This window comes from Leguminivora glycinivorella, chromosome 13, assembly GCF_023078275.1.
Source record: "Leguminivora glycinivorella isolate SPB_JAAS2020 chromosome 13, LegGlyc_1.1, whole genome shotgun sequence".
NCBI lineage: Eukaryota > Metazoa > Arthropoda > Insecta > Lepidoptera > Tortricidae > Leguminivora > Leguminivora glycinivorella.
The window spans coordinates 1,408,260-1,433,338 of record NC_062983.1 but is presented as its reverse complement, the minus strand read 5'-3'; the positions used below and the strand labels follow the sequence as shown (position 1 = coordinate 1,433,338).

Sequence of the window (25,079 nt, the reverse complement as noted above, 5' to 3'; positions counted from 1 at the left end):
GAACGGATGAACCGATTTAGATTTAGATTTTTTTGTCTGAAAGCTGAGTTAGTTAGTCGGGAGTGTTCTTAGCCATGTTTGATGAAAATCGGTCAACTACTTATGTCGCGATCGGGGTTTTTTTTTTAATTTTAATTTTGTGGTTAGGTTATTGTACATAAATTCCAAAATTTACTTTGAACTTCTATTAAGTAACGAAAGGTTCCAAATTCAAAAACAAAACCAATGCTTCCAGTACTCAGGAGTCTATGTCACAAATTTCCTCACGCGGATTGTAAAATCTCTCAAAATGATGGTCATCGAGTACTTTATAGTTGTAGTCTCTGTAGTTGAGGAGATCTTCCAGCCGGTTTACTGCGTTAAAATCCCTCATGTTTGTTATGACTGGCGGTACGCGGGGAGTGCCTGCTTCGGCTGAGAGATTTGCAAAATACTGGTCCTGAAAAACGGAAACAAAAAAGATTTTTTAATTTATGAATTGGAGAAAGTTTCTTAGATATTTGGAGATTTTAAGACAAAAGGATATTGTGTGAGATATAATGATAGGTGATTTCCTCCAGGTGATAAAATGAAAATTCCGAAGACCGAGATCTCTTCATGTCGTGGTACAAGGTGATCGCTGTTTGTTTTCTGCTTCTTACTAAACATAGACTAAATAATAGCTGGAGACGGCAACATAAAAAATGAAGGATTTTTAGTAGCTACATAAATTCTTCCAAAATACGCATATTACTTATGCTTACCATTTGATCAGTCAATAAGTTGACATCGACGACTTTCCTACTCCCGAACTGCTGAAGCCAGGAAGCCATCATGTCATCTTGCGATGGTAGCTCAAATTTACCTGCTGCTAATGATGCTGCGTAGTTTGCCTGCAGTCAAAAAAAGTTATTCAGTCAAGGTACAGCCAGAGTAGTAAGCTAGTCAATTCCGCAGAAAATCCCAGAAAATTGATAATGATAACCTATCGTGCTCACTTAATTTTTTTGTGGATTTTAGGGAAATGCACAGCAAAGCTAACGCTACTGAAACGCACTATAACAAAAGCGAATCACGCCTCAACAATCAAAATCGGAAACTAGGCTAACAACAATAATTATGTCCGATGCACAGATGATCGGTGATCATAATTAATAATGATGATAAGGAAAACTAGTTTGTGTGACTGAAGGATTCGGGACAGTTCGCCCGATTCATCGCTTTTGAACGTTCTCGTCTCTATCGTTTAGTAATAATAGGTAGGTACGTCAGGAGGCAATTCATTTCATATTCTGAGCGTTAAAGAAACGAAAAGGAAGGTCTAAAGAATGAGGTATGTTATATGTATAATATGTAGATATCTAAGGAGTGAGAAGTACCTGTGTGTCGAGAACTTTAGGGATTATCAGCGTAGGTAGACTTAGCAAAACCATAGTAGGTCTCCGAATGTTCACCATGTGTTGGTAGACGGGTAGCACGAATTTTCTTGACACAGTTAGGCCACAGCTTTCGTCTAGAAAAGTGAGGCCAAAATCGTATCCTGAAATATTAAAAATATGTATCTTTGAAAACTCAATTCACGCAGATTGAAGAATCAAGACTTCAAGCTTAAATACAAATTTGGCTGTGACTTGTCAATGCTAATTTGGTATTATGCGCTCTTTGCCACGCACCTACTGTCAATTTCTACACTAGTAAGGAATCCTAATGTAATTCATATAGTTATTAACCATTTTTCCACTTTTCATCCACTTTCCAACTCCATCATTTATATTTATTAGTTTATGGGTCCTCAACTGTGCGTTTTTCCAGATACTTTCTACCTTGCACAACTAAACTGTAGAATAAACTATAGCTTGCGGTATTTCCGGACAGTTACGACCTTTAAACCTTCAATAATTGCGTACATTTCCGAGCTCATATAACCCAGCAACCTTCAAATCAAGAGTGAACAGGCATCTTCTGGGCGAGCTCACTCCATCGTAGGCCACGTCTTTGCCTTTGGCTAGTCTGTGGCCAAGAGTAAGCCCATTCATAATAATAAAAAAAAAAAAAAAAAAAAAAAAAAACCGCTGACACTGACGGACGTGTCTTTGGATAAATTTTCACAATTTTATTTATTTTTATAGTATTTTTATCGCCGTTCTTGGTTTTTGTGGTCCAGTTTTTGTGTATTTTCTTACGCTATATTAAATCATGTATACTAACGAACATGCAACGAATGCAATCTAAATACACGGATATCAACATGGACTGTCAAACGGCGATAAGTGCATTGTGAAAATGTTAACAAGGTCACGCACCAAAGCGGCACAAGGAAACGCACGCCCACCATCCTCGCCCGCCTCGTCCAGCTCCCCGTCCGCATCCTCGTCGGGCGACGAGTTCGCCACGGCGCCCGACACCGACGGATCCAGCGACGAGAGCGGGCCGCCGCCGCCGCCGCCGCCACCACCTGCGCGACGAGGGCGGCCACCGCTGCCGGCACGCTTGGGGCCTGCGGGACATCCTGCCCCGCCCACGGCTCCCGCTGCCGGTGGTGTAGTGCGTCGCATGACATGGACTCGAGAAATAAACGAGAATGTCATGCGCGCCTATTACGGGGCCACAGAGGGGGGAACCCGGCTATCCGCGTACCGTTCTAGAATGCTGCCTCTGTTTCAGGCACTCGAGCCATCCACCACCGTATCGGAGCAGCGTCTATCGGATCAGGTGCGCGTCATTCAGCGGTCAAAGCGGTTGGATGACGCCACACTTGATCGGCTTCGCCAGGAGGCTCTCGCTGCTCGCGCGGACCCCGCCTCGGGGCGGGATTTGCCCGCCATGTCGCCGGACCCGGTGCCCGAACCCGACCTAGCACCGGAGGCGCCGCGGGTTGATTCCGGTAACGACGGCGGGGACTTCGCGAGTCAGAGCGTGAGTGAGCCTGCTAATGAGCAACTGAGGAGGTCTTTGGAAGAGGCGATTACGCAGTATCGCTCCACAAACAATCCTAGGCCACGATTACCACGTCTGCCTATGAATAGACGCAATCTAGCGTTAATGGGAGCCTTAAACGCTTTACTAGAGCCATTTATACGGACTAGTAAAGATCTAGATGATACACACTCGATCATGTACTGCGGAGCCATCGCGGCGTGCCGTGTTGCTCGAGTCAAGTTTCCGGACGCTGACCGTGCAACTAGGACCGTCGGAGGTGTCCCTGCATGGCAAGTACGGATCGAGCGTCGTATCAACTCGTTTAGGACTCTCATTGCAAAGCTGATCTGCTTCAGAGGGGTAATAATCGCCCCCGAGTAATGCGCTTTGTGAACCAGGCGTTCGCGGGGACGGACATCAGGCCCCGCGACTATTTAGCCAATGTCACAGAGCGCATCGACTTCCTGAAGCAGAAAGTCTATGCATGGGCAAGCCGTATTCGCCGCTACAGAAAGCGTGTGGACCGATTCCAGCAGAATCGTATTTTTCAAAGCGACCAAAGGAAAGTATACCGAAGGTGGGAGGAAACCGACCCTCGTGTGTCTGACGTGCGGCTGCCGGATGCTACTGCCATGTCTAATTTCTGGCGTAGCATCTGGTCGGTGCCCGTCGAACACACGGAGGGTGAGTGGATGACCGTTGTCGAACGCGAGTGCGAGAACATCGAACCTATGGAGGCTATCACCATCAGCCCCGACGACGTAAGTTGTGCTACCCGTACGGCCCAGAACTGGAAAAGTCCTGGACCGGACGGATTGCACAACTTCTGGCTAAAATGGTTTCGATGCTCGCACTCGCGTTTGGCAACGCAATTTCAACAAACCCTCGATCTTGGTTCTCTCCCACCTTCCCTAACAACTGGTGTTACTTTCCTGCTCTATAAGTCCGGTAGTACCACGGAAGCAAAAAACTACAGACCCATTACGTGCTTGCCTACACTTTACAAGCTCCTTACATCCATTTTGAGAACAAAAATTAACGCGCATATTGTCGCTAACAACATTCTGGCTCCCGCTCAAAATGGATGTAGGGTTGGGTCCCGTGGTACTAAAGAGCTCCTCCTCATAGACATGACCATCTGCCAACAAGTTCGGCGGAACAGGGGGGCCATCTCGGCCGCTTGGATTGACTATAAGAAGGCCTATGATTCGGTGCCTCATTCATGGCTGAGAAGGGTATTGGAGCTGTATAAACTTGATGCAGCTTTAATATCCTTCCTGGCTGCATGTATGAGGCAGTGGACCACAGTCCTTCGTCAACCAGGAGGCAGGGATGACCCCCTGGCCCGCAGGACTTCATAAGGATTGAGCGAGGAATATTCCAGGGTGACAGTTTGAGTCCATTATGGTTCTGCCTAGCTCTGAATCCCCTCAGCACGCTGCTGAAGGATTCTGGGCTAGGTTGCCGGCTTCGGAGAGAGGGTGAAGTCATCTCTCACCTTCTGTACATGGACGATCTCAAACTATTTGCACCGAACACCCAAGACCTGATGGTGCTATTGAAAACCACAGAAGTTTTCAGTACCGCCATCAGAATGGAGTTTGGTGTCGATAAGTGTGCGGTCATGCATGTACAGCGGGGGGAGGTTGTAAATTCAGAAAATTTACAACTTTCTGAGACGATGTCGTTCAGATCTATCTCTGAATCAGAAACCTATAAGTACCTTGGTATGTCACAGTCGTTGGGTATTGAGGATGTTGGCATTAGACGGTCGGTGAAGGAGCGCTTTTTCAGTCGGCTCACAAAAGTCCTTAACAGTCTTTTGTCAGGAGGCAACAAAGTGCGCGCCTTTAACGCCTGGGTAATGCCTCTACTCACATACTCCTTTGGCATACTAAGGTGGACCCAGACTGAACTGGACGCCCTGGATCGGAGGGTCCGCTCACTGCTTACCACACACCGTATGTTACACCCGCGCTCGTCTGTTATGAGATTGTACATCCCTCGGAAGTGCGGAGGTCGAGGCTTCCTAAACGCCAAAGATCTTCACAACCGTGAGGTGTACAATCTCAGGAATTACTTCCTTAACAACGAGTGTGGGATGCATCGTGATGTGGTGGCAGTGGACGGAAACCTCACGCCGCTCTCCTTGGCGAAACAGAACTGGCGCAAACCTGTGGTACTAAGTACTGCGGACCGCAAGGCGGTATGGGAGAGCAAGCAGCTACACGGGCGCTTCTACAAGGCCCTCACGGGACCCGATGTAGATCTGCTCGCATCGGTGAACTGGTTACGATTCGGGGACCTCTTCGGAGAAACCGAGGGTTTTGCCTGTGCAATTGCGGACGAAGTTATGATGACGAACAACTACCGGAAATATATCCTGAAGGACGGTACGGTCGACATTTGTCGGGCATGCCGCCGTCCCGGAGAGTCACTCAGGCATATCATTTCCGGTTGTTCTCATCTAGCTAACGGCGAGTACTTGCACAGACATAATCTCGTAGCCAGGATCATTCACCAGCAACTTGCTCTTCAATACGGCCTTGTGGATCGCGAAGTACCGTACTACAAGTACTTACCTGCGCCAGTTCTCGAAAATGGTCGTGCCACGCTCTATTGGGATCGATCTATTATCACTGACAGGACTATTGTAGCCAATAAGCCTGACATTGTGATAATAGATCGACTGCAACGCCGGGCAGTGCTCGTTGACATCACCATCCCCCATGATGAGAATCTCGTGAAAGCCGAGAAGGACAAGTCCAGTAAGTACCTAGACTTTGCTCACGAGATAACCGCCATGTGGGATGTTGAATCAACGATCATTGTTCCGATAGTCGTTTCAGCGAACGGTCTCATAGCGAAGAGTCTCGACCAACATCTTAAGAGACTCTCGCTAGGTGGCTGGATCAAGGGCCAGATGCAGAAGGCGGTGATCTTGGACACAGCGCGGATAGTCCGACGGTTCCTCTCTCTGCAGCCCTAACCGCCGGCAGCTTGGGCCCTGCCCCGCTGCTGGCGGCACCCTAGGTTAGGTTTTTTATAATGTGTTTATATATTTTGTATTGTTTTGTATGTGGTTTTGTATTTTACTTTTATAATCATAATAAAACCTAGCCTAAGAATTAAAATGAATAAAGAGAAATAAAATAAAAAACATACACCCATCTTAAAGACAGGCAAGGCACCTCCAACCCTTTTAATGTTTCGAGTGTGCATAGGCAGCAATGATCGCTTACCATCAGGCGATCTGTGTGCTTGTTTGCCTCCTATTGCGTAAAAAAATATCTAACGATATTATAGGCCATACCTGTGCATAGTATCACAACATCGACTTCCTCAAAGCTGTCATCCACAAACACGACTCCATTCTTTGTAAACCGTTTAACATTGGGCTTCCTCACATAATTGTCCCCGAAGAATGGCTGGTTATACTTCTTATGGTGGCTGTGGATGAGCCGTGCGCTCTGATTGGTCAGATGCATAGCCATGTCAAGCCCTGAAGGACCAGCGCCAATCACAAGTATCCTAGAGTTTCTGAACGGTTCAGGGTCTTTGTACTTCTGTATGTGGATTATTTTGCCTAAAAACAAAAAAGGACAAATTATTACTAGCAACTAACCTGTCAACTGGCAGAACGATTTAATTAAACTTTTTGACGAACATAAAATGTCTGCAACCGATGGCACTAGGCTCAGAATACATTTTAAATTAGAAAGTTACTGCCCTAGATGCGACTTGACTATGGATCGATATTCCAGGGCTCTGTCAACTGAGCCACCAAAACTTCAACCAAGCCAGCGTTTCCCACCATATTAGTCAATGGTCTGAAGCATTTAAAGCTCTTTATGCAGAGGGTAGACTGGATGGATCAGAAAGCTAGGGATACTGAGCAAACGACAACTCCAAATTATAACGGGGGTGTTCACGGGCCATTACGGGGTCAAAGGCATTGTAGCCAAGATGGAACACGCTGACAACACTGATTGTCGTATGTGTGGGGAAGAGGAAGAGACCTTTCGACATGTAATGTGTGAATGTCACGCCCTCGCCAGACAAAGAGCGAAGAACTTTGGAGCAGGTTACCTGTTGCCAAAGGACTGCAGAGAGCTACCCATGAGCCTCTTCATCCGATACGTGGAGATGGTCGAGAAGCTCCTGAATAGCTGAAGGATCTTAGGGTCGTAGAGGATAATTGCACAAAATATCCCGATGGGTCGAAGTGTATCCGTACGGACCCCCACAGTTTTAAGATAAGATAATATATTGGTCAATGGGGACTTGTAGCAAGTTCTATACATTTAAATTTAGATTTTTTACATTATATAATTATATTCCATACTACATAGTCGCCTTATACGACACCCACGGGAAGAAAGGGGGTGGTGAAATTCTTAACCGCGACTATGGAATATGGGTTGAATTGTGGCGTAGGCGAGAGGCTGGCAACCTGTCACTGCAATGTCACAGTTTCGTTTTCTTTCAACCCCTTATTTGTCAAGAGTGGCACTGAAGCTTTAGTAGTTTCATGTGTTCTGCCTACCCCTTTATAGGATACAGGCGTGATTGTATGTATATAATTATAAACAAAATAACTTAAAATGTTAAACGGTTAGTGAAAAATGAGCACTGAAAATATCAAGATTACCTTCAAATTCACCCTGACCCTCAAATCGAGGTATGTTCGGTAGACTCCAACGTCCAGTAGCAACTATCAAGAAGTCACAAGATATTTTGAACTTCTCCTTCGAGTCTGTCTTCATGTATGATATCTCCCATTGGGTATCTGCCCATTTCACTGACGTCACTAAAGAGCGGAACTGGAAAAGGTCGAATATTTTTTTTTATTTAAATTATCTTGTTCTAAATTAAATATTTATTATAATAATAGGTCAGACAAATAGACAGATAAATAACTGCTGAAGAAATCTTCTCATCTTCTTTACGTGGTAGAAAAACAAAGTTGTTTGTTCAAAATTTAATGAAGTTCCTGAATATTTGTCAACACATTCCTTGTGATATTAGAACAAACAAACCACAACTGTCTGGCCAAGTGGATAGCAAAACAGCCTGTTAACTTGTTAATCCGATAGTCCTGGATTCGAATCTCGGTATAGGCATTTTATTGATGTAATGAGCACAAATATTGGTTCCCGATTTATCGGCGATCGATATATCGGCGCGAACAAAATGGTAACAATTATTGGAATACGCCTCTATTACCAAAACGGTACAGTGAGTTCCGACATTCGTGAGAACTTTACCCTCTCCGATAAATCAGATGGCGACTGTACCCAACACTGTAACCTTAGTTTGGATAATGTCATCGTTGACTGTACCTGTATATATTTCTCTAAGTCGAAAGCTTTAGTGAAGTTCCGCAGGTACTTATAGAAGCAGGAACCAGTTGGGAACGACGGTGTGGTATCGGGGAAGGGCCAGTTGGCAAACTCCATGGTCTGCCTGGGGACGTTGATTCTAGAAGTAAAAAAACCAAAACTAATACAGATCTAGTAATCTAATCATAGAAATATCGACAGATCTGCATTATTGTATGTCAAATTTTTTTAAGGATTTTAACCTGTATACCGCTCTTATACCTACGGAGCTTTTGAGCTATGAAAATTCTACACATCGATGAGTTACCCCACAATACAATAACATATCTGAAGGCAGAAGACACGTATCCTTAATACACTAACGGGCAGTTTGTGCAGCATGTGGTTTCACAAGTCCAATTTACAAAGATCTTCGTGAAGCACTAGACCCTACTCATAGTGTTGTCTTCCTGCCGGTTAGTAAGGCTGCCAGAGCTCAACGAGGGTGCGCTGTGCTGGTGACGGAAGGACCTACGGAACTAATTTGTTCCGTCTATTGTCCTTTGAGTCGTCGGGAACTCAAACCCTCCTTAGAACCTGTACACTCTTTTTTGCTGTGTACTTAACACAGCAAAAAGGAGTGTACAAGTTTCTAATGGGTTAGCATAGCAACGCGCACGTGACACTCCTTGAGTTGCAGTGGCAACCGCTATCCATCAGCCGGACCGTATGCTTGTTTGCCTCTGACGTAGTTTAAAAAAAAGCACCACGTAGACCTTTCACCTCAGTTTGGAACTTCCAGTTATTACCAAGGTTTTGCTTCACTTCAATTACAGAAAACTAAACGGCATATTGTCAGCCATCCGGTTGTTATTCAATTGAACTGAATTTCTTAGAACTTTTCAATATGCTACCAAGACAAGGTATATACCACTCTTGCACCATGTTGCTGGTTGCACTCTTGTACCATGGACTCTGGGTCGCCCTTTGGCGTGGGACGCTACTTGCGTAGATACGTTGGCACCGTCCCACGTGGAAGGGTCAGCTCGGAAGCCTGGGACTCAAATGTTCAAGCGCCGCGGGTGCGCCAAAGTTCATATAAAATTGTTATATAGATTATTGGTAGTCCGAAAATGTTTCTCATACAATTTTATATTATAACGATCATTATTTATAACAATTTTATGTTAATAACTATTGTAACTTCAAATGACTTATGTTCATAATGTCATTTATCATAAATACGTTTTACACTAATGTTTATGTTTATATACTTATAGCTTTTACCCGCGGCTTCGCCCGCGTAATAAAAGTATTCATTAAGATTTTCATTTGAATCCTTAGGTTTCTCTGTAGGTATATTTATCTGCGATTATTTCGATTGCACATAATACTTTTGCTTGCAATGATTGTAGAAATATTACACATCGACCACAGCGTAGGTAATTCTATATACGCTGGGGAAACCTTTATAAACATCCCACATAGCCCGTATTTCGACATTATGATCGGTGGGTAAAAAGTACTTTTTTCTATTATCCCTTACAATTTTTTACATTTTGCTTATACTTATCGCAAACGTAATCTTCAAGCAAGCAAACAACGATCGTCTTAGAGCACATTGATTGTAAGAGACCGCCGACCGATTATCCGTATCCCTCTAACGATACCCATATTGTCCGTATCCCTATCCCTATCGCTATCGCTATCCCTATCGCTATCCCTATCCCTATCGCTATCCCTATCGCTATCCCTATCGCTATCCCTATCCCTATCCCTATCCCTTATCAAGATGTTTAATGATATAGCACTTTAAGTTCTCGCGCTTTGTAGACATATTTAAAGTCACATACAGGTCGAACGCGATTAATTAACATTATTTTTACCTTTTTTCCCAACGTTTCGGCCAGGTTGCACTGGCCGTGGTCGCGGAAGACTGACGTCCCAGCAAAATGTCACCGGAGATGTAAACAACACAAAACTACCCGATATTAATTTATATAAATGTTCGGGGTAGACAAATAAAATATAATCTACCCGCTTTTAGTTAATGTTTATTTCCCACCATGTTTATTTTTAAGGTAAAAATAATGTTAATTAATCGCGTTCGACCTGTATGTGACTTTAAATATATGTTTAATGATTTCTTATCAAGTGCTAAAATATAAAGTTTCATGGTTTTATCTTTTAACATTAAGAAATCCCATACAAACTTTCAACCTCTTTTTCAACCCCTTCATCCCTTTTTTTCGAAATAAAAAGTAGCCTATGTTTTGTCTCAGGGTCTAAAGATTGTCTGTTCCAAATTTCATCAAAATCGGCTGCGTGGTTTAAGCGGGAAAGCGTAACAGACAGACAGACAGACAGACAGACAGACAGACAGAGTTACTTTCGCATTTATAATATTAGTATGGATATGGATTGATCATAACGATTGCGAGTAATATAATTTATCGTTATATTATTGTTAACAGAACAGACATCACATTGTGACAGTCCAGTTAGGTGCGACGACGAGCGTAGCGAGGAGGAGCGTGTTAGGTTGACCGTGAGCAAACCAGAAACGAATTTTTAATGTAAATTGTATATGTCACTGTAAAAGCTTCAAGCGTGCTTCTATAAATGGCACAAGTTTTTCATAGAACTTCCCCAAAACTTTTTAAATAATTTTATGATGAATGATTTTCTTAAACACAAAATTATGAATGTTATTAAATATTTGTATAGAATTTATGATTAAAAATTTTCAACTAAATGATTATTATGAACAGTGATAGTAGTACTATTGATAATAATGAAACAAAATTATGATAAGTAAAATTATGAGAAATGATCATTCGGAGCACAAATCGGTATAAACAATAATTTTATAACAAATAATTTTATAAGAGCCAATATGGACCCAAGCGCCGCAAATACGCGTTTCTGTCAAATGAGTACGAGTTTGCGGCGCTTGCAATGGAGACTTTCGGTCCGTGGTCGAGCGACACCAAGAAGTTCGTTAAGGAGGTGTCGGTCAGGCTTGTAGGCGTCTCAGGGGACCAACGAGCGGGCGCTTTCTTTGCACAAAGGCTGAGTCTGGCGGTGCAGAGAGGAAACGCTGCGAGTGTCCTGGCGACTATGCCAGAGGGAGGTGAATTAGGGGAAGTATTTTATATTTAGTTTTAATTTTAGGTTAAGTTTTAATTGTATTTATGATGTCTGAGGTTTTTTGTTGTATTTTTTGTAAAATTAAAATTATTATAAATGTATGTTTGTTACGAAATGAAAAGAATGACTGTTTGAATATTCGTTACTGATATTATACTATACGAGACAAGGTTGGTAACAACAACTACCAAAAGTATAATAGTAACTTAAGTTTCTATCGGATCGGATTATAGGTGTATAAGAGACCCATTTTTAGGGTTCCGTACCAAAAAGGTACAACAGGAACCCTTATGGTGCGACTCTGTCCGTCTGTCTGTCCGTCTGTCACATTGTTAAATATCTCGAGAACTACTTATGCTATCGATATGAAATTTGGAATAGTTATAAATATTGTGAACCTCTACAAGTTGAAAGTATTTTTTTTTATATTAATTAATATAAATGATAGAAAATGGCCAAAATGAAGGGGGGGCAAACTGAAAATTTCAAGTAACTAGGTCAAGTGGGGTATCGTTAGAAAGAGCTCAAATTGTACATATCAAAACTATTTTTTATAATTTTATGGTTATGGAAAAAAAATGTTTTTTGAAGGAAAATGTAAAAAAAAATACCGTTCCCCCCCTTATCTCCGAAGTTTACCAACATAAATTTATGAAATTTTGACCAAACATGGCTATTATAATGAATATTACAGGAGAAATAAAACCGTACACGTATCTTGAAAACTTTTTTCTTTATTCATAAAAAACCTTTCAGATTTACATTTTTAATTTCAACACCCTTGCGGGTGTTTATTGTACCTGTATTTTTTAACAAAATAACAATGAAATTACCTGCTTTCAAATAGAGGTAAAATGGTTAAAATCGGTTCACGCAATAAACAATTATTCCATAAAAATCATCTTCCATACTAGCTCGCGCGCATTAGTTTACTCAATTTGCCGATAGATGTCGTTGTACGTTGAACGCTCATTTCCTACATCGCGTTTTTCCTGATATAATGAGGTCGGTTCAGGAGCGTCCGTTCGACATGTCGTAAGTCGTAAACTATTGAAGTCGAGTAGTCTTGATTTTATTTGGACATTGTCTAACAATAAAATTGTATATTAAAATATTACTTGTTATGTGGGAAATTGAGTCTTGAGGGATTTAGTCAAATCTGTAGAGTTCTATGAATAACATTTTGATGATTCAACTATTGAAAGTTTGTACGGAACCCTCGGTGAGCGAGTCCGACTCGCACTTGACCGGTTTTTTTTTAAATACCTCTGGACTACACTATAATATATCTTGGTTAAAGACATAGAGGAATAACTAAGGGAATAGTTTGTAATTCCGTACATCAGTAAATGCGAGTTATTTGTATAGGCATAATTAAGTGACATCTAACGACAATCACGCGTCAACTGTGACGTAAACTATCAGTACTGCTACTTGTCAAAAGATGTCGCGACGAACGAAAAGTCTAATGCTCACCAATTTTTAGCGAAAATTACAATAGTATTAATCAGTATTCTGTTTTCAATTCCTTCTGCTTGTAATATAAGTTGTAAATTGTTCTAATATTAAGTTTTTGGCTGACGAGACACAGTTTCCACCTAGTATCGAGTAGTGGTACTGATAATTCACGCTATTTGACGCGTGATTAACGCGTGACTGTCGCTAGATGTCACTTAACTATGGCTATACAAATAATCCACATTTTACAACTCTTCCCTTACTTATTTCTCTATGGTTAAAGATGACTAACCTCAGCTGCTTATAAACTCCAGTGAACGGCGGCAGACCATCTTCTTCCAAATCAGTCTGGAACCTCCAATTCCCGCCCAAAGACCTCTGGGCTTCTAGTACAGAGAATGGGACGCCATATTGGTTTAGGTAGCGCGCAGACGCGAGACCGCCGTATCCGGCACCAATCACGCATGTGTGATGAGATGGCTGGAACGTTATAAAGACTTTTAAACATACGAAATGATAAGACCAACGCCACCAACCACCGACCAACGACCAATTTAGTCAACCGGTCTGGCCTAGCGCGTAGTGACCCTGCCTGCTAAGCCACGGTCCCGGGTTCGAATCCCGGTAAGGGCATTTATTTGTGTGATTCGGATGAGCATAAATATTTGTTCCTGAGTCGTGGATGTTTTCTATCTATATAAATAAGTATGTATCATCACTACATAGTATAAAACAAAGTCGCTTTCTCTGTCCCTATGTCTCTATGTATGCTTAAATCTTTAAAACTACGCAACGGATTTTGATGCGGTTTTTTTAAATAGATAGAGTGATTCTAGAGGAAGGTTTACATGTAGGTATAGTACCCGTGCGAAGCCGGGGCGGGTCGCTAGTTTATCTATATAAGTATGTGTATCGTCGCCTAGCACCCTATAACAAGCTTTGCTTAGTTTGGGGCTTGATCTGTGTAAGGTGTCCCACAATATTTATTTATTTTATTTATAACTAGCCTTTACTCGCGGCTTCGTTCGCGTTATATTCGAAAATTGCGGATTGCTCCATACAAACTTTCACTCTCCATTTTAGCGAAGTGGGGGTTTAGAAAGAGACAAAAAGTAGCCTATGTCACTCTCCATCCCTTCAACTATCTCCACTTAAAAAATCACGTCAATTCGTCGTTCCGTTTTGCCCTGAAAGACGGACAAAAAAACAGACACACACACTTTCCCATAATATTAGTATTGATGCAGACATACAACCCGAGTCCAGATTTAGAGGCACTTAATATGACACTTAGAATTCCCTCCTTAAATTTTTGGAACCCCTCTATTATAACTCTCTCAATTATTAACACCTCAATTATTGTAATCTTAATTGTGATATGAACTTACCTTTGCAAAGCCATAATTTATATCCAAAATTAAAATAACTAAACATAATACAAGCACATCCACCATTGATCTACTCATTGTTTTAAAGTCTAACCTAACCTAAAAACTGGTATAAAAACGATTTTTTTAACTAAACAGCAGCACTAAGAGTTTAGTTTGTTCACTCATACTGACCGGGGTATTAACAAAACACAAAAAGGTAATCCGGTCTAAATATATCCCGGTCAGCAAAAGTGCTGTTGGAAACAGATGTTACATTTTATTTTGGGATTTATTTCCGCTTAAATATTGTAACACAAGTCACACCGACCGGTCAGACCAAATTTCGGACAAGTCTCTCAAAACTCGAACAAACAACTTTTAGGAGTGCCTGTCACACATATTGACCAATCTTCAACCTCAAGTCGAATACGTAAGGTTTACGTTTAGTACTGGAGACAAGTGGATTGACTACTTGGTTAGATGTGTTTGTCCTTGACCGTGAACTTGGAAATATTATAACATTTAGACGCTACAGGAGCGAAAATGCTAAAATGGAAAGGAGCTCCCCTTTCAATTTGGGAATTCTAGTTTAATATCCATACTAATGTTATAAATGGGAAAGTGTGTGTGTCTGTTTGTTTGTCCATCGTTCACGGAAAAACGGAGCGACGAATTGACGTGATTTTTTAAGTGGAGATAGTCGAAGGGATGAAGAGTGACATGGGCTACTTTTTGTCTCTTTCTAACGCGAGCGAAGCCGCGGGCAAAAGCTAGTATTTAATAATGTATCTCGACCACAGTCTGTTGTTATTTTTCTTGTTACGTTTTCACTTTCGTAACTGTTTGACCACGTTCTTGTATGTGATTTGTATTTCTTCTGTCTGTTACCCTCCGTGAATCTTTCTCACTTGATGGTCTCATCGGAAGATCAGCGCTGGAAGTCACCAGCAACACGCTGAGATGAGGCCATTTCGTGGCACTTCATTACTTTCTGTCTTGTTGTTATTATGTGTATTTTGTCTTGTCTGTGTTCACGAATAAATGTCTATTCTATTCTATTCTATAATATATTAGTGTTATTAACTAGATTTTCTATTCAGAGAAAAAAATGTCCATTCAGAACAACTCAGTTAAAAAATATTGCGGTAAAATCTTTAAAATCGATGTTCCGCTCTCGACTGTTTCCTCCTTCAAAACTTAATCAATCTGATAAAGAATCTGAATAACAATGAAATAATCTATGTCGGACCGTTAAGTTTTTTTGAATAATTGTTACTAGTTACTTGAGTATCTGATACCTCTTTTTGCGCCATAATGAAAAAGGCCGTTTTTGGAAATTTTTGATTGACTCTAGCGTCTTTAAAAATAAAAATATCAAAAAAAATCAAAACGGTCCGACACAAATAAAAATAATAATAATCTGTGTTGAAAAAATCATTGCTCTATCTTCAAAAACCAGGGAGGAAATAGTCGAGAGCGTTTGTATGGAGAATTGACCCCTCCTGTATAGTCTTTATAGCGCCGCAAATACTCGTCCTTGCATAAAGACTACGATTTTGCGGCGCACGCGGTGGAGACGCTGGGACACAGAACTAAATCAAGATAGAAGGAAAAAGTGTATCTACTTCGCGTGCGGAAAAGTTAAATAGCGAGCAACATTGTTCGCCGCGCAAGTCAGTCTGCTCCCGACCGCTGCCCGCAAGTGACATACAGTGAAAAATACAAAATGGGTCGGTATTCGATAATTAACTGTTCAAACACCACCAATAAAAGCAAGGGTGTTAAACAAAGTGTTTCCTATCATCGGTAAGTACCATTTGTCCTTAAATATTTTTTATTAAATAAAAAACACGATTTTCCTATTTTTATCATCAAAACATTAGCTGACGTACGGCCGTCAAACTAGTTTTCCATTGCGGCTTTAATTTGACGAGTCCGACTTGGCGTGCGTTTAAAACAAGCGATATAAAAATAGGCTATTCAAACTGTCGAGACAAAGTGAAGGTAGATTTGTTATTTTATCCGTCGAACTCACGTCGAACTTAAGAATAGTGGTGCACCACGGAACTATATCGTCATGTATGCTGCGATTTCCTTATTCGATTTAAATCGATTTTGCGAAGCAGTGGAAATTATAATTATGTTTTTATATTGTTATGAAACTATACATATAAAGTACGAGTGAAAAGTAAATTTAACTTTAAAATAGGTTACAGTTATGGTAGTAACGTTGAATTTGTGGTCGGCAGAAAAACAAATACAAACATAATACGCTCTATATTTATTATGAATAAAAATAACTCTAAAAATGTGTTAATGATTAATTATATTTATATATTACTAAAAGTTGTAACAAATAACATGAAGATAATGCTGTGAGTACATGGTCGATTTTCTTAAAAATATTACGAAATATTAACTAGTATTAATACCTACCTACTAAAATCTTTGTTCCAGGGGCCCGTTTCTCGAAAGGTACAAGCCTTGTATTACAAGTGCGCGAACTATCAAATCGTATGGGTTGTCATGGAAACACACTTGTAATACAAGGCTTGTACCTTTCGAGAAACGGGCCACTGGCCTTAGGCAAATTATATACCTACTAGTGAATTGTTTGTCATTACACGAATACAGGTATATACTTACTTCATTTCACAACGAAGATGAACATCCGATATTTTTAACTTCGGCGGGCATCCCGCACGCAACCTCCACAATCGATCGAATGGGTTACGCGGCGACAACGTTCCCATCACTAAAGTACACTCGTGACGTCATAGGCTCGACACAAAACGTTACACGCTCGGTTTCGCTGTTAATCGCCGAGCACTTTCCTTAACTTCGTAAGGAAACCAGACTAATCCCAGTAAGGCCTAGTTACTCTCCCGGTAGGAGAGTTACTTTTCGCAAGTGTATCGAATGACGTTTATAGTGTTTATACACAGATGGCCCTCTGAAGTTTCGACCTGACTAAAAATGAACCACTTTGCGTACTAGTGCGGGAAAAAAGCACCACCTGTACTGAAATAAGCTTTTGCGTCGCCGTAGCATAAAAAATAATATCAGTCAATATATTTTATGACTTCAAATAAATGTCTTATTTATAATTTTCAACAGGATAACGCGGAAAACAAATATTGCTCTTAAATTAGAGGTATATATTTAATTGGTAAGTCAATAAAATTATACCAATTTCGAAATGGGAAGCTGTGTTCTTGTAAACAAACCGAGGATGAAAAGCTTCCTGGAAAAAATGCTATAGGGTTTTTGAAGGAAAAGTATTAACGAATTCCGAAAACGTGGGTAGGCATAAAAAGGTGATGATCATCATCATTTCAACCGCTATTCATTAATTGCTAACCTTTCTTAGTGTGCGTCACTTATCCCGGTTTTGTACTAGTCTCATCCAGAAGTGAACTGCGATTTTATTTTATGAATTTCATCCACCAAACGAGCCAAAACGGACGCTAAGCGCTTCATTCATTTGAAAACTGCTAAAAACGTGCAACGCGTAAATACATATTGGTGCACCTGCTATTTTTTATTTTGCTCTTTTATATTTGTAATAACGACTAAATCAAAATTTACACAAAATCAATGTTAACCCACCATTTTCGTTGGTGCAAGTGGCCCTTACAAAAACGTACCTACGCCGCGCGGAGTGCACACAAGCGCGTCGTGTACATACGCAACACATGCAAGCGGACTTGGATAAACGTGGATAAGAATATTGAATATGCATAATGATATGTTTTGTGTTTTCTGACTGATATAAAGTGGCATTATTATACAGTAAAAAAAAAGTAAAAATATTTATTTACCAAAATGAATAAATTAAACAGTAACAGTTGGCAGTGACTCCCACACTAGGCTGAGCCTGTATCGTGGAAGTCGTTAACATTTGTATTATTTCCAAAGACATAGCGGCTTAAAAAATAGAAATTACAAAAAGCATGCTGACTTAGGACTAATGTACACTTAAAGCTACAAAAACAATAAATTTAAATTTAATAGACTGAGTAATGCTAATAACCTAACCACAAAATTAAAATTTTGAAAAAACCCCCGACCGCGACATAGTGGACCGATTTTCATGAAACATGGCTAAGAACACTCCCGACTAACTCAGCTATCAGACAAAAAAAAACTAAATCGAAATCGGTTCACCCGTTCGGCAGCTACGGTGCCACAGACAGACACACACACAGACAGACAAACAGACAGACAGACAGACAGACAAACAGACAGACAGACAGACAGACAGACAGACAGACAGACACGTCAAACTTATAATAATAATAATAACCCGTCGTTTTTGCGTCGGGGGTTAAAAAGAAGATACTAATACTTATAGTTAATAGTATTAAACACCTTAGTGCGTTTTCACATTATCCGATCCGATATCGGATATCGGACCGATATCCCATACATTACAGGCGCCATCTTGGATTTTTTCTATTGAAATCCTTCCGACATCCGATATCGGATCGGATAATGTGAAAACGGCCTTACTTTGAACGATGTCGAGTAACTTTTATAGTAATTTTGTTCAACCACGTGCTTTCGAACTCAGTACATATGTACCCTTCGCGTCGCCGCTGCCAGAGATTAAACTACTGAGTCGTCCTGATACTGTGGTGTTTACGTTTATAAATAGCGATTCCTGTAAGTTTATTTAAAAATCTAATTTACAACGTACATAAATAGATTTTCGGAAACTCTGCGCAATACCATCAGGCCCTTCCTATTACAACTTTGAATCTGCAATATACAGTGTGTAATCTTTGTACGGGTTATAAATGAAACTGATTTCATTAGTGTTATCTGAATCGAGAGGTGTTTTTGAGTTACTCTTAATTTTCACCTATTACTGATTTTTAATTTTTTTTCTGGGCAGCAACGTACTGTAAACATGGTTACGATGACAGCCAATGACAACGAGGAGGCACACTGACATTTTATCCCGACAGGCGGCGCCTGTGCAAGTGTCTAGGCATGTCACTGTCATTCATAATATTTTTGTATGATGTGAGAGAGAAAAAATATATTCTTCTCGCTCTCGCGTATGAAATTCTTTATTTTGTACAATTGACTAATAAGGTGGCGCCATCTGTCATAATCTGAGTGTGCCTCCTCATTGTCAACGAGCGTGTATTTGAATTAAAATACGGACTGAACTAGTTTTTTATTTACATTTTAAGTAAAAGTTATTATTATCTAATTACATTTCTTATGTCACTCACCACCTTTAAGAGATTCGCCCGTATTAGCTTTGCTGTATTTTTTTTTCTGTAAAATGCACATGACAATGCAATGACAGTTTATTTAAAATAAGATGATAAAAAACATTTTACTTAAACATTTCTGAGTAAAGAAAGTACTTATACAGGGTTTAAACGAATCTCTTAACGGTAGTGAATATGGCACATAAAAAAAGCAATTTTTAACTATACAAATTAATTAGGCCTGCTATGCAATGCAAACACACTCGCGTTAAGCGCTCATTGACAGTTGTCATTAACTGTCAAGTCGCCGTCAATAGAATTTGTGAACAATGTAAACAAACCTTGTAGTAAAAATGTCTTTAATTTCCATTCTAACTCATCAAGTCATCAGATACTGGCTAAATCCATGTGTTATTTAATAAATTTGACGACCGGTCTGGCTCAGTCGGTACTGACCCTGCCTGCTATGCCGTGGTCCTGGGTTCGAATCCCGGTAAGGGCATTTGTGGTGTGATGAGCACAGATATTTGTTCCTGATACATGGATGTTTTTCTATGTATATAAGTATTTGTATATATATATCGTTGTTTGAGTACCTGCAACACAAGCCATCTTGAGCTTACCGTGGGACTCAGTCAATCTGTGCAGTAAGAATGTCCTATAATATTTATTTATTTATATAAATGAAACCAGGCATATCATTTATTAGTATTCATTGAGAGGCATTGGAGACCGATCGTCTTACGTTTACATCGCTCGTATTACGTTTACACGCTGTATAAGTATCGAAAACGTAGCCATTACTCACTCCGCAAAAACACGCCGTCCGAATATATTTTTAACTGAACGACTGTCTTTTCTCCGCCATATTTCAGTACACGCCTTTTCGTTGTCACAATTTGTTTGGCAAAATCTGTTCTTGACTAAGGTACATACTGGAACTGATTCAGAATTTGTAAATTGTTACGATTTTGATGACTTAAAAGTAGATGAAAATTTAAAAATCACTCAGTACACGCCTTTTCGTTGTCACAATTTGTTTGGCAAAATCTGTTCTTGACTAAGGTACATACTGGAACTGATTCAGAATTTGTAAATTGTTACGATTTTGATGACTTAAAAGTAGATGAAAATTTAAAAATCACTGTCTAGGTTGGGAATCGAACCCACGACTTGGTATAGGGTTAGATCTTGGGAGCTTAGAAGCCAGAGCACAGAGCAGGGGGCCGATTTTTGAGTCTCACGGTGTTCGAATTCAGAAAATTGTTACTGAAAATAGTAGGCAATTCACCGTTTTCAACCGGTATTTTAGTGACAGCGAGACTCAAAAATCGGTCCAGTGATCGAAAGTTTCACCTAAAGTTTGGTATTTTCCATTTTTAATTTTGATTTCAGGCTTAATAGAATCGTGCTTAGTCGTTTCATAACTTTCATAATAGACACAAATTTCAATGTGTTTTAATTTTTTTTATGAGATGGAAGGCAAACAAACAGAAGAATATTTTTAAGTCAACTTAGATCGCTTCCACTGGTTTTAAGTAAAGTAATAAACTGTTGCGAATTTTATAACGGTAACCTAAACCAAATCATTTCAAAACGGTACCTAACAAATAACGTATTTTACTAAGATGTTTATTTTAAGAAGAGCTTTTAAATAGTTTATACAAAACAATACAAATCAAATTATAATTATTACGAATCGCACAGACGCACTATCGAAAATAAAATTCAGAAATATCACGATAATTATTCATTTACAAAACTATTACAACAAGGACAAAGCTAATGTAAACAAAGCAACAATTAATATTATCCCATCAAAACAAAATGAACTCAATCAGTCACACTCCATCTTTATTTTCATGACGCCACGGGAAGATGGCGGCGTTTTTTTGGTCAGCTGTTACCGCCACAACTTTATCAATGCCGCTGGTCGTGGCGCTGTCATCTAATGTAGCTACTACAAATATAATATAAGATCTTTTTAGTTCCAGATTTGTCCGCTTGCGAATACAAGTTTGTAATCGTGATAGTACAAATTTACCTTTGCGGTTTATGGTGGCGCTACCGTCTATGGATTCTGAGTACAGCTTGTATGTAATAGCATTAGTTCAAAATTTCGCCGCTGAGTTGATAAGTTTGTTTTGAATTGATGAGCGCATAAAAATGAATTTTAGTGCGAGCTTCCTAGAAAGTTTTGATTTATTAAGTTAAACGCATGCTGTGGCCACATGTGGTGCATTAATGGGTTAATTGTCGCGTTTAATTATTGTGGCTGAGGTTTAAGCCGACAATTTTACTAAGAAGGAAACATGAAACAAGAAACTTTTTTAAAAATAACAAAAATCTCTGAGAACGTGGAACTTTGTTTTTGAATAATTTGTGGCGTTGGCGTTTGTATGTGTGTTGATATCTTTAAATTACATACATACATAGATAATAATCACGCCTGTATGGGGTAGGTAGAGTATATGAACTACTAAGTTTCATTGCCAATCTTGGCAAAAATGGGTTGAAAGAAATCCAAATTGTGCCGCAAAAATCGCCTACGCCACAATTTAACCCATATCCCACAGTCGACTTCTACGACACCCACGGGAAGAAAGGGGGTGGGTGGTGAAATTCTTAACCCGTCACCACACGGGCATCCCCCCCACGGGCCCCCGGGGCATCTTTAAATTAATTAAAAAAATAGACACCAAGCGCATGGAAATATTGGAAACATAATTGCTTTCCTTCACAAGAGACGGGTCTATGAGCATATTGTGTATAAAAAATCCGTTTTATAAACCAGCCTACTCACATAACACTTTAACTACTAGACGGAGCATTAAAGGTAACTCAATGTCACTATATATAATTATAATATTATAAATGGGAAAGTGTGTGTGTCTGTTTGTTTTTCCGTCTTTCACGCCCAAACGGAGCGACTAATTGACGTGATTTTTTTAAGTGGAGATAGTTGAAGGGATGGAAAGTGACATAGACTACTTTTTGTCTCCTTCTAACGCGTGCGAAGCCGCAGACAAAAGATAGTATTTACATAATTGTGTATAGTGATAGTGAATACGTGCTCTTTGTACACCTAAATGCTTCATAATGCCACAGTATAATAAAGAGTACTATCCTACAGTATGGCCACTCCCGCTCTCCGCTGAAAGCGCCGCCCACCCCTTCTCGGTTACCTCACAGCTACCACCAGTCAAAAACGCGAACAGTCGGCCTGTCATATCTCACTCATACAAGCATGGTACGCGTTAACCTACACGAGCTTAGACTGTGTGATAGGAACGCGCCTCTTTCATATATTTGATCGCCAGTGTCCGAGATGTGATAATACGGTGTTTGTATAGTCTGACTATACTATATATTGGTATTGACGACCGGTCTGGCTCAGTCGGTAGTGACCCTGCCTGCTAAGCCGCGGTCCTGGGTTCGAATCCCGGTAAGGGCATTTATTTGTGTGATGAGCACTGATATTTGTTCCTGAGTCATGGATGTTTTCTATGTATATAAGTATGTATTTATCTATTTAAGTATGTATATCGTCGCTTAGCACCCATAGTACAAGCTTTGCTTAGTTTGGGGCTAAGTTGATCTGTGTAAGGTGTCCCCAATATTTATTTATTTTATTTATTTATTTATTTCAACTTTACACCGCGGCGTCAAAGTTGCGGTTTGAATAACTTTAAGGGTGTACAAACGTCAGAGGCGCTTAAATGGAAAACCATTCGTGACAAGTGCACCATATCACCTGGAGCGTGGGATTGTAGGCTAAGAGCTAACGTTATGAAGTGTGTTATTTTTATAACAGACAATATGTATAGCAGGGGGAAATTAGCTAAAATTACGGCATAATTAATGGAAGGTTTTTTTAAATTGAAATATGTACGTTATAGACCGAAGTTATTTTTCATCAACCCTCCCCACTCCTCCCTCCTCTGCGTCACCCCTCTACCCTCCCTTAAAGTGCCGAAAATGCGGTTTTTCTCGATTTCTGACAAAACTGTTGAAGATACAGAAAAAGCGCGTAGGAACGAAGTAATCCTTAATAAATTTACTACAAATCATTTATTAACACTTTGGTTCTAGCACTTATAGTTTACGCGTGATCCGTCACGAAAGTTGGTCCTTTGCTGCAATCTTCTTTAGTGAATGTTAAGTTTTCGCCCAAAATGCATACGAAATCGTCGAAATTTGTTTGATATAACTAAAATATTGTAACTCATGACTAAAATAAAATTAAGGGGGAAAAATCACTACCATGAGTGGAATTTCCAATATGTCTTAGAATTCCAGTAACTATTTAAGACGTAATATTTTTACGGTAGTAGTCGCTAGGAGTACCATTGATCTATATAGTGTATCTACTCGTATGACTGGGGATGAGCTTTTGGTAGCTGTTGGTAGAGCCCTGGAGTATCAATCCAGTAGCCGTGAGTTCAAGTCCCACCCATGGTAGTGATTTTTCCCCCTGAAATTCATTTTCAGTTTATAATATCGATACCTTTGGGTTCAATTGGCGTAAAGGACGAAATGCAGGTTTTCAGGAGAAGCAAAAAACAACTTTTTTTTTAGAAAAATGTTTATATCTTTTTTGTTTTTTGACCTATATTTGTGACGTATATAGAAAAATATGTAGATTTTTAGTATCCTTAACCTAGTGTAGCACCTGTAGTGATAAACTAAACGGTTTAGAAGTTAGATGGTTGTAAAGGACATGTCAAAATGCTATGAACGTCCTTTACACCCACGATTTTTTTGAACAATTAAAGTTGATAGGGTCGTAAATGACGGTCTTAGATGATTTTTATACAAATTCGGGGCGTAAATGTAACCGGAATGGTACAAATGGCAACTGTTTTTAGCTTAGTTTACAATTGAAAAACTTGAAAAATGTATCAAAACGTAGTTAATATGCCATAGAATAGCCACAATAGTGTTACAGTGTATATTTATCTAAATATTTAGCAAAGACAAAGAACAAGACTATTTTATACCCAGTTTTGCAATAAAGAAACAACATTTGCTTAAAAACTATCTAGTATTTTGGAAAGTTATTATTTTAGTACTCGCCGCTGTCTCAACTCTCAATAAGTTACGCATTCAGTATTTAATTCTAGCAGGGAAACGCTTTCGTAGTTTAAGTACCTAAATATAAAAACACTAATGGTAATCACGTAAACTTTAATCAGCAACTGTGAACAGTAGACTATATTAATACGACAGTAATTTTAAGTATAAAGTAGAAAGAAGTTCTAAGAATAACTAAGAGTTAAGTACCAATTTATAAACGCAAGTTAGGACGCGTATACAAACTGTGACCAACTAATAAATAATAGTAACTGTAGTCAAGACTACCTACTATGTTGATTCATATTTTTGATAATTTTAAAACAGAAGATTGTTATTTAGTCTTTAACCTGTTAAATAAGAATAATCTTAATTATGAGTTCAATCCTAGAAATATTATAGTCAATGCTTTAAGTACCTGTGGGTACATAGCCAAGTCACCAAACGCTAACGCTCATTCGCTAGCGAAACGCACCTGTTATCGTCGCACTAAATGTTAGTATAGTCTACTGTTAAAGTTTACTGGCGGCGTAGCTGAATGGCAACCGTCGACGCCAGACGCCGACAAAAATGCAGTCTGGTGC

At 39.7% G+C, this 25,079-nt stretch overlaps 1 protein-coding gene across 2 annotated transcripts; it reads right to left on the bottom strand.

The window, feature by feature from the left end:
• Positions 1-217: 217 nt before the first annotated feature.
• LOC125232646 (senecionine N-oxygenase-like) lies at positions 218-14,770 on the bottom strand. Of its 2 annotated transcripts, none has more exons than XM_048138398.1 (8): positions 14,216-14,770; positions 13,120-13,307; positions 8,241-8,379; positions 7,550-7,721; positions 6,212-6,484; positions 1,359-1,492; positions 744-872; positions 218-439 (listed from the first exon to the last, which is right to left on the bottom strand). In XM_048138398.1, the coding sequence occupies exons 1-8, from the start codon at positions 14,291-14,293 to the stop codon at positions 239-241; spliced, it is 1,314 nt and encodes a 437-aa protein (XP_047994355.1). In that variant the 5' UTR covers positions 14,294-14,770; the 3' UTR covers positions 218-238. The 2 variants fall into 2 exon arrangements, with proteins under 2 accessions (XP_047994355.1, XP_047994354.1); XM_048138397.1 differs by having other exon boundaries at positions 1,359-1,519; positions 14,216-14,767.
• Positions 14,771-25,079: the final 10,309 nt, after the last annotated feature.

Excerpts from the sequence above, each read along its gene's own strand:
- LOC125232646 (XM_048138397.1), bottom strand. The coding sequence starts at position 14,293 with ATGAGTAGATCAATGGTGGATGTGCTTGTATTATGTTTAGTTATTTTA. Across the intron at positions 8,380-13,119 it reads GGAGTTTATAAGCAGCTGAG|AATCAACGTCCCCAGGCAGA; the intron begins GTTAGTCATCTT and ends TTTTACTTCTAG. Across the intron at positions 6,485-7,549 it reads GGGTCAGGGTGAATTTGAAG|GCAAAATAATCCACATACAG; the intron begins GTAATCTTGATA and ends TTTTGTTTTTAG.